This window comes from Ambystoma mexicanum, chromosome 2p (assembly GCF_040938575.1).
Source record: "Ambystoma mexicanum isolate Mex_15411 chromosome 2p, UKY_AmexF1_1, whole genome shotgun sequence".
NCBI classification, from domain to species: domain Eukaryota; kingdom Metazoa; phylum Chordata; class Amphibia; order Caudata; family Ambystomatidae; genus Ambystoma; species Ambystoma mexicanum.
In genome coordinates, this window is record NC_090923.1 from 1,449,748,063 (window position 1) to 1,449,760,230 (window position 12,168).

The following is a 12,168-nucleotide window of genomic DNA, read 5'->3' on the forward strand; positions in this document are numbered from 1 at the left end:
CAGCAGTAGAAGCAAGTTGACACAATGCTGACCCTTACAGACAGGGCAGTAGATGCTCCAGTCAGGACTTGACACTGCTTTACAGGACATTGAGAGTTCCCTTGAAAGCAGGACAGCTGCAAAATTCCAGCCTAATGAGTCATGGGACGGTGCAGCACTTGTGAACAGCAGAAACAATGCTTTATATTATACAGAAGCACAATAGGGGCTCCCACATACGTGTGGAGATGCATATGGCACAAGAGCTTCAGTGGAGCACACAAAGAATTCTGTGGAAGAAGATCCACCAATGCCGGCAAGACCAGGAAAGAGATTACAAAGCAAACAACTTGCAACAGGGTCCTTTATCAGATACTTTAGAAGCAGTGCCAGATACGCAACAGAATAATGGTTCTGGGTCTGTAAAATTGCACATACACACAGGGACACTCCCAACCCATGCACCTTTCAAACAGATGGCAGCCTTCCAGTGAGCATAGGCCAGCCTCACGACTGGTTTGTGGGCACACACAAAAGGAATGTGAACTGAGGTGTCTGGCAGATCCTAACATAACTGAAAGTAGACTCCATCAATTCTGAGAAGCCTTTGTGAGCACAGTGTCAGACCTCATGTAAGCAAACAGCCAACAATTGCCATTCCTGTTGTAAACCATGAATAAGAAGGACTACAAAGACAATGGTCAGTTCTCAGGCCTTTAAAAACAATAGCGAGTCATTTTGATCCACCTATAGGAGCAAATGCTGCCATTGCAGTTAAAATGGCCACACCACAGTGCATGCTCTAAAAAAGTAAAGGGAGGCCATGTGAGAAACCAGAAGGTGTCTCACCCGATAGTCCCTGGGGATCTGTCATCCAGGTGGCCAGGACCCGGCATCGCTTTTGGATCCAGTTACTGGGGGTGAACCAGTGCGGGAGGATCACCTGGGTGAGGTGTATTCGAGGAGTTGGACACTGGATGGCGAGATGCGGTATCCCTACCCCTGCAACAACTTTATTCCATCCTAACAGGTAGGATACGTGGGAACCTTACTCCCACTTTCCCTATCACAGCACTTTCACACAAACGGCCCACTCTGTGAGAAAACAGACTCACCCCCGAGAAGCGTATCTGACATGTCCCGCTACTGTGGTCAAGCGAGGTCATGCAATTACGAAACGATCACTCAGACCTGACTTCCCCACACGGATAAAAGGCGGAGTACGAAAGCACACTCTGAGCGAGGCAAAGCACACAAAGGTACATCAGTTTCAAGTTGGGAGCCGTGCAAGGGGAGAAAGACGACAAACCAAGAAGGGTTCGTAAGAAGGGAAATTCCCTTAACCTTTTCGGCCAGATGCTGTTACTTTCAAGGAACCTTTGAGGCAGAAAGCGTAAGGCCAAGAAACCGGAATAAATAATCCTGCATTGTGTGTCGGAGGTATCGAAGGCCCTCCCCCGTATCTGACCAAGACGGGGAGGAGCAGCATCAGCCGCTGTGGTATCGTCCTTGGCTCCAAGAACAAAGAAGCGACAGAAAGAGCAACACATTTGTTGAGTTTATGGAGACCGATTTAAGACTGATATGTGTTGAAGTCAAAGTTGCAAACGGCAACATTGTATAACAAGCGCTGGAACGAACATTGTTAAACCCATGTGATGAAAGAGGCAAGTAAAGCTATACTGCTGATAATTGTTTGAATTTGAGAAGGAAAGATACGATACAGTTGACAGAGTGGTCCGGCACTGTGGATGTGCTCAATCGAAGATCTCTGTAAGGAATCCCACCAAGAGAAATGAAAGTAGAAAATTGATGAGAATAATTGTGTGAAGTTAATCAAAGTGGCCCTGCGACGGTTTAAGCAAAACCTATTGCACATTCGAAAGTCTTCGATTTTGATATCAAGAGGATACAATCCTGAACTAGGGTGATCCATATCACGAGGATCCGAGCCCGAACGAGGGAGATCCATATAATGCGGATCGAGCCCAAATGATGGAGATCCATATCAAAAGGATCTGAGCCTAGACGAGGGAGATCCATGGGTCAAGCCCGAACAAGGGAGACCAAGTGTGAATATTGTGATAACAAGGTAGTCTCAGCCCGAAGAGAGAGACCCATAATGATCCTTGAAAGCGAGAACTTGTGCATGTGAAAATCCTGATAGGAATGGAACTTTGAGACTTTGGCCCTCATTACGATACTGGCGCTAAACCCGTGCCGGTATCGTAACGAGTCCGCCAATGTTCAATGGGGAATTACCATCCCATTCCAAGGTTGGCGGGGCGGTAATTCCCCATTGAACATTGGTCCTTCCCCATTCCCATTTTTGCCCCATAGGGCTCAATGGGACTGGGAAGGCGCTAAGTATGGTACCGCAAATTGCGGTACCGTACTTAGCACCAAGGTCCCTTTGCGGGTCCCTACTTTAAAGGCTGGTCTAGACCAGCCGTTCAGGTAGGGTCCCGCAAAGGGACCTCGTAGTAAGGCGCTAATGGGTTAACGGTGCCACAGCCTTTTACGGCGCTGTTAACCCATTAGCGCCAGGGTCGTAATGAGGCTCTTTGTTTTCTATGACAAACCCTCTGCAGTAAGAGACTGTTATTGGAAAGAGGCTTTGGCAGAAGGCCCCAGTGTCTGTGCTTTGAACTGTATCCTTATGGCCAAGAAGCCAGAGTGTTTGCGAAGCTCGAATGTGCCGCCTTGCCCTGTGCTGAAAATGTGGTTGAACACTTTTCTTTTACATACATCATTGTCCCATACTCTTTTGTATTTAGAAGTAAGGATTGGCAATAGATTTATTAGTATAGGCCCTTTTATTTGACAGAGACTAGACTAGCACTGAGTTATTATTTGATGGTCGTAGCTTGCTTCCATCCTTAGCTTTAAGTTTAGATAGGCATTTGACCAACCCATTTGAAGTTCAATAAACACCCTTAAACTGTGATCACTTGTGTCTGTATTCAGTGTTTGATACCATGCCTTCCTTACCAGCCTAAGAGATTGACATACTGCTTGGTTTAGAACGTTCATCAAGGGACATAATGGGACACTTTTTGCTATTTTTTTGTTCATTCTAAGAAATTTGACAAATGCTGGGCTGCTGAACTTGCATAAATAAACTTTTTTTAATTAATGTATGGATTAGGTCTAAGGCTATTTATTGCTGAATTGCAACAGCTTATTGACTGAAATTGTTGCGATTTTCTTTAAGAGAATCATGCAGCTGTTAAGGTAATTTAAAGCATTTTTTATAACCGAGCCACCAGGCATCTTCTCAATTAGACTGAAGATTTCACGTATGAACCGATAAGGCTATCATGGTAGTGTTTATCCTGATGAAGGTTTCAAATACAGACCTGAAACAGAGAAGATTTAAGACCAGCTAATTGCCCTGGTACCATTGCTCCTTTGACAGTTTATTGAAGATACTGCAAGAACAATCCAATTAGTGTGTTAATCTGTATTGATATACTTGACTATTTATATAATCACATACATTGTTCAGAACAAAACATTATTTATGATCTGATATGAAACTTGTATGTGTTATGTTTTCATTAAGTTGCTTTATATTTAACAATGTTAATAATTGATCTGAACATGTGTTGCATTATTCTGTGATTTAACTTTGATTAATAGGTTTAGGACACATACATGCTGCAGGTTGGAGAAATGGAAGTGCCCTTTACTTGTTATTTTTTAATTGCATCTTAAGTATTAGAAGTCTTATCTGCATATATTACACAGCCACAGTAGTGGCCGTGTAGTTATGGTTAAGTTGCTGTTTCCATAGGAAGAGCACTTTTTGGGCGGCCTATAACTCCGCTCCGCCTGGACGAATCCTCACCAAACTTTGCAAAAAAATATGGCCACTCTGAAGTTTGGTGAGGTTTGGTCCAGGGGGGGAAAGGTTATAGAGTGGGGGGCCAAAACGTCTTTTTTTCCCATAGACTGAATGGGGGAAAAACTTTGCACACGGCTACAGGTCAAACCGCTAGACAGATTTTCACCAAATTTGCGTCAGGTACAGGGGCTTGGTCCAGAAAGCGTGCTTTTGTAAATTCTGACCTTCCGTGCATTACTTTTCATAAAAATGACCGAAAAGTAGGTCTGAAAAAATTAGTGATATCTATGTCCGCTCCGCGGTCACACTTCCCTGTTCGCTACGCGGACAAGATACCGATTGGCTAAGGGGCTGGCGTCATGACCGCAGACACGCAACGTCTCTGCCGATTGGCTGCAGTGAGCCGTGTTCTGCGTCAGATTGTTTGGATGCGCCCGACATCTTGGATCCGCTGACAGCGCAGCGGACACCAGCAGCAACATGCTATTTCAAAAACTATTTTGCTGTGTCAGAGTGCTTGGGGAGGTTCAGACAGTAAGAGATGGGTGAAAAACTGTATTTGTTCAGGCGGTAGGTGTTAATGATGTATTCCCTATGCCCGCCTTGTTCGGGATGTTTGTAAGTACAGAAAATGAGGGGTCTCATAAGGATAGTATTTCAGTCCGTGCTGTGCGCAGGCAACTTGAAACTGTTCTAAGGACACGCGTGGTGTTAGCGAGCATTGAAATTGAGTACATGCTGTAATTCAATTATTTTTTTTCTATGGGTGTGCTATTCATTTGTATGCCACCATGGGTGTGATATGCTGCGGTGGTTGTGGCTAGGACCTAGAGTCTTGGATGCATGGCCGAAGGCCATACTTCCAAGACTGTACGCCCTGGCCCCAACCGCAGCATGTCACAGCAATGGATACACCTGTAGTATTGCTTAACGATCAGATGGTTGTGGGGAGTGTGTAGAGTCTTGGGCACTGGAGGTATAAACCACTGCACACCCATACATTGTAATATCTATGGACATACAGCTAGGGGTCTAGCCTCTGGCCACAACCACTGAAGCATACCACACCTATAGATACACCAGTACTACCGCACATCACTCAGGTGGTATGCATTTATGATGTCATCTTTGATGTCCTGGGTGTTAGTGTTAGCAGTGCACAGTGGTGCGGGCAGTTATGGTTGCTTAGCCTACCATAACTGTCGAATTTCAGGGGTTTTTCGATTGTACTTTGAACCATAATGTCACGTTTATAAAGTTTCTTTAGTGAATTTCACAGGTTTTTAGTAGTGCAACTTAACCATAACGTCCCTCAAACATATATATATATATATATATATATTTTGGGGAGGCTCTGTATGAAATGTATTGTACCAAATTGAATTGTATTTTACCTGTGTGAGAAAAAGCATTCTGAATAAACTTGATGATAATGATATTGTTATGAAGGAGAGTCCTTCAGGCAGCGCAGGTAGCATGACTTCTGACTTTATTCAGTTATATAAAATAGGCACATAAGATGACAGGACATGCACAGTAGCAGGGAGGAAGCCCACTGGCTCCCATCACCCAGGCTAAATGATTTCAACTGCCTTGGTTCTACATTCTACACATGACACACTTAGTAACTGACATAATTCAAACTCTGCACACACTCAAGACAAGTCATAACACACTGCCTTCCCTTCACAACCAAAACACACCAAAATAACACACCTCCTCTCCATCAAAGACACAGCCTGCACACCACCATGAACACATTACCACACACCACACACATACTCGAGCTGAACCAAAACACAACCAGCCAAACGCAGGGAAGAAACCGACCAAAAGGGTGTAACTAACTATCCGGTTATTAACCTGGGCCAACCAAAACAACATTCAGAAGCCACCAGAGCAAAATACCTAGCACCTTATATCCATCGCTGCCACCAATGAATCTTGGGGGTGCCACCCGCAAGCACTAACCTGCCCACCAAGGGCAACCAAACCAACACTCCATACTTCTGGAAAACACAGACCACCTTTTACCCCTCGCTGCCACTGAGCGGTCCTAGGCCTGCCACCGCTAAGCACAACTGCCCGACACGGGCACTGACACACAGGTAAGCCTACTGAACTAGGACGTACCTAACACTCCACTGTTGTTGCTGTAGCCATAATAATGAGGAAAAATGTTCAAAGTATTGTCAAAGCCAAAAAACCTCCCAAAAATAATGGCAACTAGGATCCAGTCTTACCGTCAGCTACCAAACGTTTTGCGCAAATACTGTGAGCACTTTATGCAACAGTATTAACAACACTCAGCCCCCAGCAAGCATAGAACAGCCTTTTACCACTGGGGCCAGTGAAACTCATGCCTTTGACCACAAGCACTGACCTGCCCACCAAGGACAACCAAACCATCATGCCTTTGACCAATACATTAATCTGCCCACCGAGGGTAAAAATTCCAAAAACACACTAGCCTAACTATGCATATTCACATACACAGATGTACGTCAACACCCTCACTATAGTACACACCCACCAGGCGATGCACAGTGTTCTAAAACACACTAGCATGGCTGTACATTACCACACAGATGTATGTCATCCCACTCACTGTAGTACACACCCATCAGATAATGCACATTATACCAGTACATCTGCACTATAAACACAATGGTGCAGATTAATAAAACTAGAACGCAATCAGAGTGCTTTCCATTGAATATTCTAAATTCCAATATCATTTGGAATATCATCTACAAGTCCATGAACTGACCTGCAAATCCTCAAAACGGTTATGCTAACAACATCAGCACATAACCTAGCATGCAGGTGATACAGACAAATCAACTACACCACACGGCATCACAGTAAAACAGAAACTCAGTTCTTTGTAAGTCCAGTCGACAAGTCTATCCTTCGCAGAGTCCATGCTGCAGCATGAGTAATAAAAAGTCCAGTCCTGAAAAATCCTCAAAATGGTATACTGTTATTTTCAAAATGTTAAATGCTATACTTGCTAGCCAACATACTCGCATGCAATCCTCTAATGCACACACTTGTGATACCTACTAGAACCAACACACCACATACATTTACCAAACAGATGTCATAAAAGTTACTTCCGGTTAATTTCTAAGCTTGCACATAACATTTTGACTTTGCTCTAAAAATGGGATCCCTGGATGTAAGCTCACCTAAAATGTCCGGACCCCCCAATTTCAGCATAGCGTCTATAAAAATAACTATCAGCGTCTCCTTGAATAACAGCAGCCCAGCCTGCCACTAACAATAGAGGGCGTATAATGCCCGCACCTTCACTTGAGCACAAGTGAAGTATCAGCCCTGTGTCGGTCAGGATTTTCACTCCGAATGACATCACCTTAATCTTTAGATTCATCACAGACTCGGAAAAAAATAAACGAGAATCTTCATGGCACTTCACTTCCATCGCAATACATCAGTCCCTCCATCCTTCTAGAGTGACTAATTGTGAAACAGTGCCTCAAAAGTGTCACAAGACAACTGCTGATTTGTCATGCTCCAATGCTGCCAAATAAATCAGTACCTTGAACACCCAAATCCCACTCGCAGGTCTGTTGGGCATAAAACCCTCCTGAACGTGGTCCAGAAAATATTCTTCAGGGTTCCCGGCTCTGCTCAGAAGACGCTTACATCATCACCCCGGAAGAGCGTATGAAGGTGCCTTACTCTATACACTAGCTGCTTTCAATGCGAGGACTCAGAACGCTATATTCTTGGGCGTCCCATCCTCGTCGCCAGTTGTTATGAAGGAGAGCCCTTCAGGCAGCACAGGTAGCATGACTTGTTACTTTATTCAGTTACATCAAATAGGCACATAAGATGACAGGACGAGGACAGAAGCCGGGAGGAAGCCCACAGGCTCCCACCACCAAGGCTACATGGTTTCAATTGACTTGGGTGGAACACTCACACAAGACAACATTCCAACTCATCCAACATTCTACACATGACATCACTCAGTCACTGACATCATTCAAACTCTGCATACACTCAAGACCATTCATAACACATATGCTATGTTATCAGTAATTTCATTGATAATAGTTTTTAGGAGATCCTGTATGATGTTGTGTGTGATGTTATTATCAGTGCTTAGCAACGGGAGAGTTATGGATCTGTCGGTAATCATAACTGGTGAATTTCAGGTTTGGCATTGTAACTACCATGCCTTGAACTCAGGTTTTGTTGTTTTTTCCTGGGAATTTATGTATGTTTATTCTAATGTAACATTTTAAGGACTTGTGCAAGGTTTCTAGAATGCCTTTCATTGGTAATTGAGTAATACCTGATAACACACTGCAGCAAGCGCATTAGTAGATTTATTTGTAAGGATCACACTGGCAAGTTTCAGAAGGAAGAACTCTCCAACTATGAACATGTGGTCAATAATGATGCGGTTGCTGTGGCCATGGAAATGTTTATAATGAATACTAAAAGCAACCACAGAAAGTTAGGGCACTACGATTCCCTGTATTAAATTACAAGGCTACCTAAAACCGGGAGTTGTCATGTTGACGCCACACCTGATATAATCTGGTAAGCGTCAACATCCCAGATTCAATTTAAGGTATCATTTCACTGGCGGCGGAGAATTTGCTGTAAAGATCATGGCTGCTAACACTGGTTTCATGCCATTCACTGCATGATGACGTGTTAGGCACCAGAACCCAGGCCTATCCCCAATTTCCATACTCAATGCTGCGTCATAAATTAAGCGAATTAATGGAATTGTGTTCTGGAATGCTATCAAAGTACTTGATGTCCTTGTATGATGAAATGTGTACTCTTGTTTAAATGTGACAAATGTGTGTGAAACGGTTCCATGCGGGCAAGAATGCTCTGTGAATAAATAAAAGTTGGATATGCTAACCATTGAGTCAATCTTTATCAGAACACAATAAACAACATTGAGTTCAAGGGGTTATTTGTGGCAATACAACTCACATCAAGGGTCACTTAGTAAACCCTACAACCCACTGAAAGTGTAACGAAGCACCCCCTAAATGAGCCACATTGTGAAAAAAGGCAACCCTAGAAAGGGTGCAATAACGACCCCAGCAGCCCCCCAATAACCCCCTTACAATAAATGATTACCATAACCCACCCCCACATATATTTGCGTTCAAAAGTGCACACAAAAAAACAGTATTTTCGGCAACAGGATTTTTCCACGCGACCATATCACTGGACACCCTGAAAAAGATCTTATGAGGAACCCCAGTACACATACACCAATTCTCTGCCTCATGCCCATCTTCCACATTCTCACCATCACCGCTACTATTATTATTTCTCTGTATTCTTTCACACTTGCTCCCCTGCTTGCCCCAGGTGAGTCCTCAAGTTCTTACTTTTGTAGGTCTTCTGTCCGGTCTGCAGGTCTGGGATGAATTTGGATGGAGCTAGGAGCAGGCCCGGATCTTCTTCCTGGAAGACATAGGAATACCAGATAAATGACAGAAAAGCAATGCTGGAAGATTCCATATGAGCCATGATGACCAATTGGGGGAAGGAAGGTAAGTGGAGCAGAAAGTGACTAAGATAGGCTTGGGCCTGGTGGGAAATCCATCAATCTGATCTGCACTCTCAAAGAAACCATAGGCAGTGTATATGCAGTCAGTAAAGAGCAGCGACAGTTCATACAGCATCCACACTATAGCCACAACACTTTATAATGAGCAACACAGTTAAAGAAAAGGGTAAGCCATATACATCTAGAGAGAACAGGCATAGATAATACTGCATAAAAGCTATAGAAACAAACTGGCAATGCATACAGTATCAAAGCCATAATGACCAGAGACAGTCAATATAGTATCAGAGACATAGAAATGGAAGATGCTCAACACATTCTCAATTCAGCATTGCAACTAACCTCCCCAGAAAAAGACCGTACAGTATAACAGTCCGAGAGAAGAGCGGGTCCATATAGCATCATGCAGAGGTTAAACAAATTAGCTAGAAAAATGAGAGACTGCCTCTACGGTATTACATACAGCAATAGAAACTATTGACAGCCTACACAACAGCAGGGCTATACCGACCTGGCACAGCCCATATACCAGAACAATTACAGACCACTGTCAAGCAATATTGTACATCATCACATGCACAACAGACACTGTCCATACATAATGAGAGCTACAGAAACTAGATACCCAAGAAACCTCTACATATCATCAGCCATAGAGACATACATACTGCATTAAAGCTATAGATCGAGGCAAGAGAAATTGCATGCAGGCCCAGAGAAAATGTGATCCCAAAGACAGTCCATACAGGTAGGACAGCAATAGATTCCAGAAGCAGTCCACTGCATCACACGTGGTTTTTAAGTGTGTACACTCACACATTCAGTGGCTCACACACCACATGACTGACCAGAGACAGTTCATGCACCATCACAGTTAAAAAGACAGTATGGCAGGTGACTATACAGCTGCAGGTAGTCTGTACAGCATCACAACAAGACAACATACAGCCAACCCAAACAACATCAGACGGATACAGACTTGCGGCATTCCATACAGTGTTAAATTAGTTTTATAACATTAGTTTTATCATTACCAAAGAATGTCCACACAGCATCAGAGCATCTAAGCAGCATTACATCTATAGAAACCAAAGACAATCCATATAACACCACAGCTATAAAGATCAGACAGAGTCCATACATTAACACAGTAGTAGAGATCAGACGTCGTCCATAGCGTGTCACAGATACAGGGACAGACATTTTCCATGTTGCAGCACAGTTATGTCAACCAAAGCTAAGTTCATGCCACTCAAAGCTAGCAAAGATCAGATACATTCCATAGAATAACATAACACACATAAAGGGGCCACAACAGCACATAGAGAGTCACAGCTACATAAATCATGCACGGCTATACAGGATAACAGATGTAGAGACAATAGACAGTTGAGAGAAAACCACAGCCATAGAGATCAGGGTGAATCTGTGAAGAAACACAGTTATGGGCAAGAGAGAGAGCCCATTCAGTGACTGCCAATACACGTCCATAGAAACCAGACACCATCCATACAGCATCACAGCTTTAGAAACCAGAGCCAGTCCATACAGCTTAAAAAAGAAAGTCGCGCACACAGCTTCACTGCTATAGAACCAAGAGACAGCCCTAAAAGCGACACAATTGTAGAGACCATACAATCCAAAAGGAAACACAGGTAAAGAGATGAGAGGCTACCCACAAAGTACTGCGGATCAAGAAAACAGAGTTAATCCACACATCAACATAGCTTTGGCGAGTAGACACTGCCCCTGGGTGGTTCGGGAGCCACTTAGTCGTAGTCAAGGGCACCTACAATATTTGGGAAGACAGCAATGGCAGATAATTTGGCCGGCGTAGAATTTGCCCTTTAGATCATCTGGGAGCTAGGGAATATTATATGCATCTGAACACAGTGGGGTATGGTGTCCAGGAGCTGGACCAATATCTTAGAAAACAAACACTGTGAGATGCCATGGGCAAAGAGCACAATGCCATGGAACGATCCAGTTGCATGAAAGTGCCACACAGTCAGTGGGCCTCATTACGACCCTGGCGCTAAGGGGTTAAGTGCGCTGTAAAAGGCTGCGGCGCCGTTAACCCCTTAGCGCCTAATTACGGGGTCCCCTGAAGCTAATTACGGTACCGCAATTTGTGGTACCGTAATTACCGCCTTCCCCATTCCCATTGAGCCCTATGGGTCAAAAATGGGAATGGGGAAGGGCCAATGGTGCATGGGGAATTACCGCCCCGCTAACCTTGAAATGGGGTGGTAATTCCCCATTGCACCATGGCGGACTCGTTACAATACCGGCAGCAACCATGGTGTTAATAGCGCCATTGGTTACCGCCGGTGTTGTAATGAGGGCCAGTAAAATCATCTGGGGGATATATGGGTGTACCAATCTCCCTACTGGGCTCAAGGCCTTCCTAGTTGTCTCCAAGAATGAGTGTATAGGTGTCATGTCTAGCCAGCAGGTGGCGAGCACTTTCAGGTCGGTTAAATTCTGGGGTCACAGTGTATACATTTGGGTCACCCTCTCTCACTGAGGCAGTTGCAGTGCTGGCTGCTAGATACGCTGCAGAACTGCCAAGGCAGACCTGATGTCTACTACACAAGCTGCCAGGAGGGCTGCTCTTCCTACACCAGTGCTTTGTTTAGTAATTTTAGTAATTGTGGTATATGCAAAAGGGCAATGAGGTGCATTGCTGCTCCCTCCATAGTTTCCTGTTAAACTTTGTGTGACTTTTGGGGCGCTTTCAAAGTGCCTCCAAAGGTAATTTGTGCCTGGT

At 44.1% G+C, this 12,168-nt stretch overlaps 1 protein-coding gene across 1 annotated transcript in view; it reads right to left on the reverse strand.

Annotated features, from left to right (window-relative positions):
- IQCA1L (IQ motif containing with AAA domain 1 like) overlaps window positions 1-12,168 on the reverse strand; it is a 1,109,403-nt gene that overhangs the window by 265,265 nt on the left and 831,970 nt on the right. Inside the window, exon 9 of the mRNA XM_069646014.1 lies at window positions 9,217-9,292. Coding sequence (XP_069502115.1) covers window positions 9,217-9,292 — 76 coding nt within the window. The remainder of the gene's footprint in view (window positions 1-9,216; window positions 9,293-12,168) is intronic.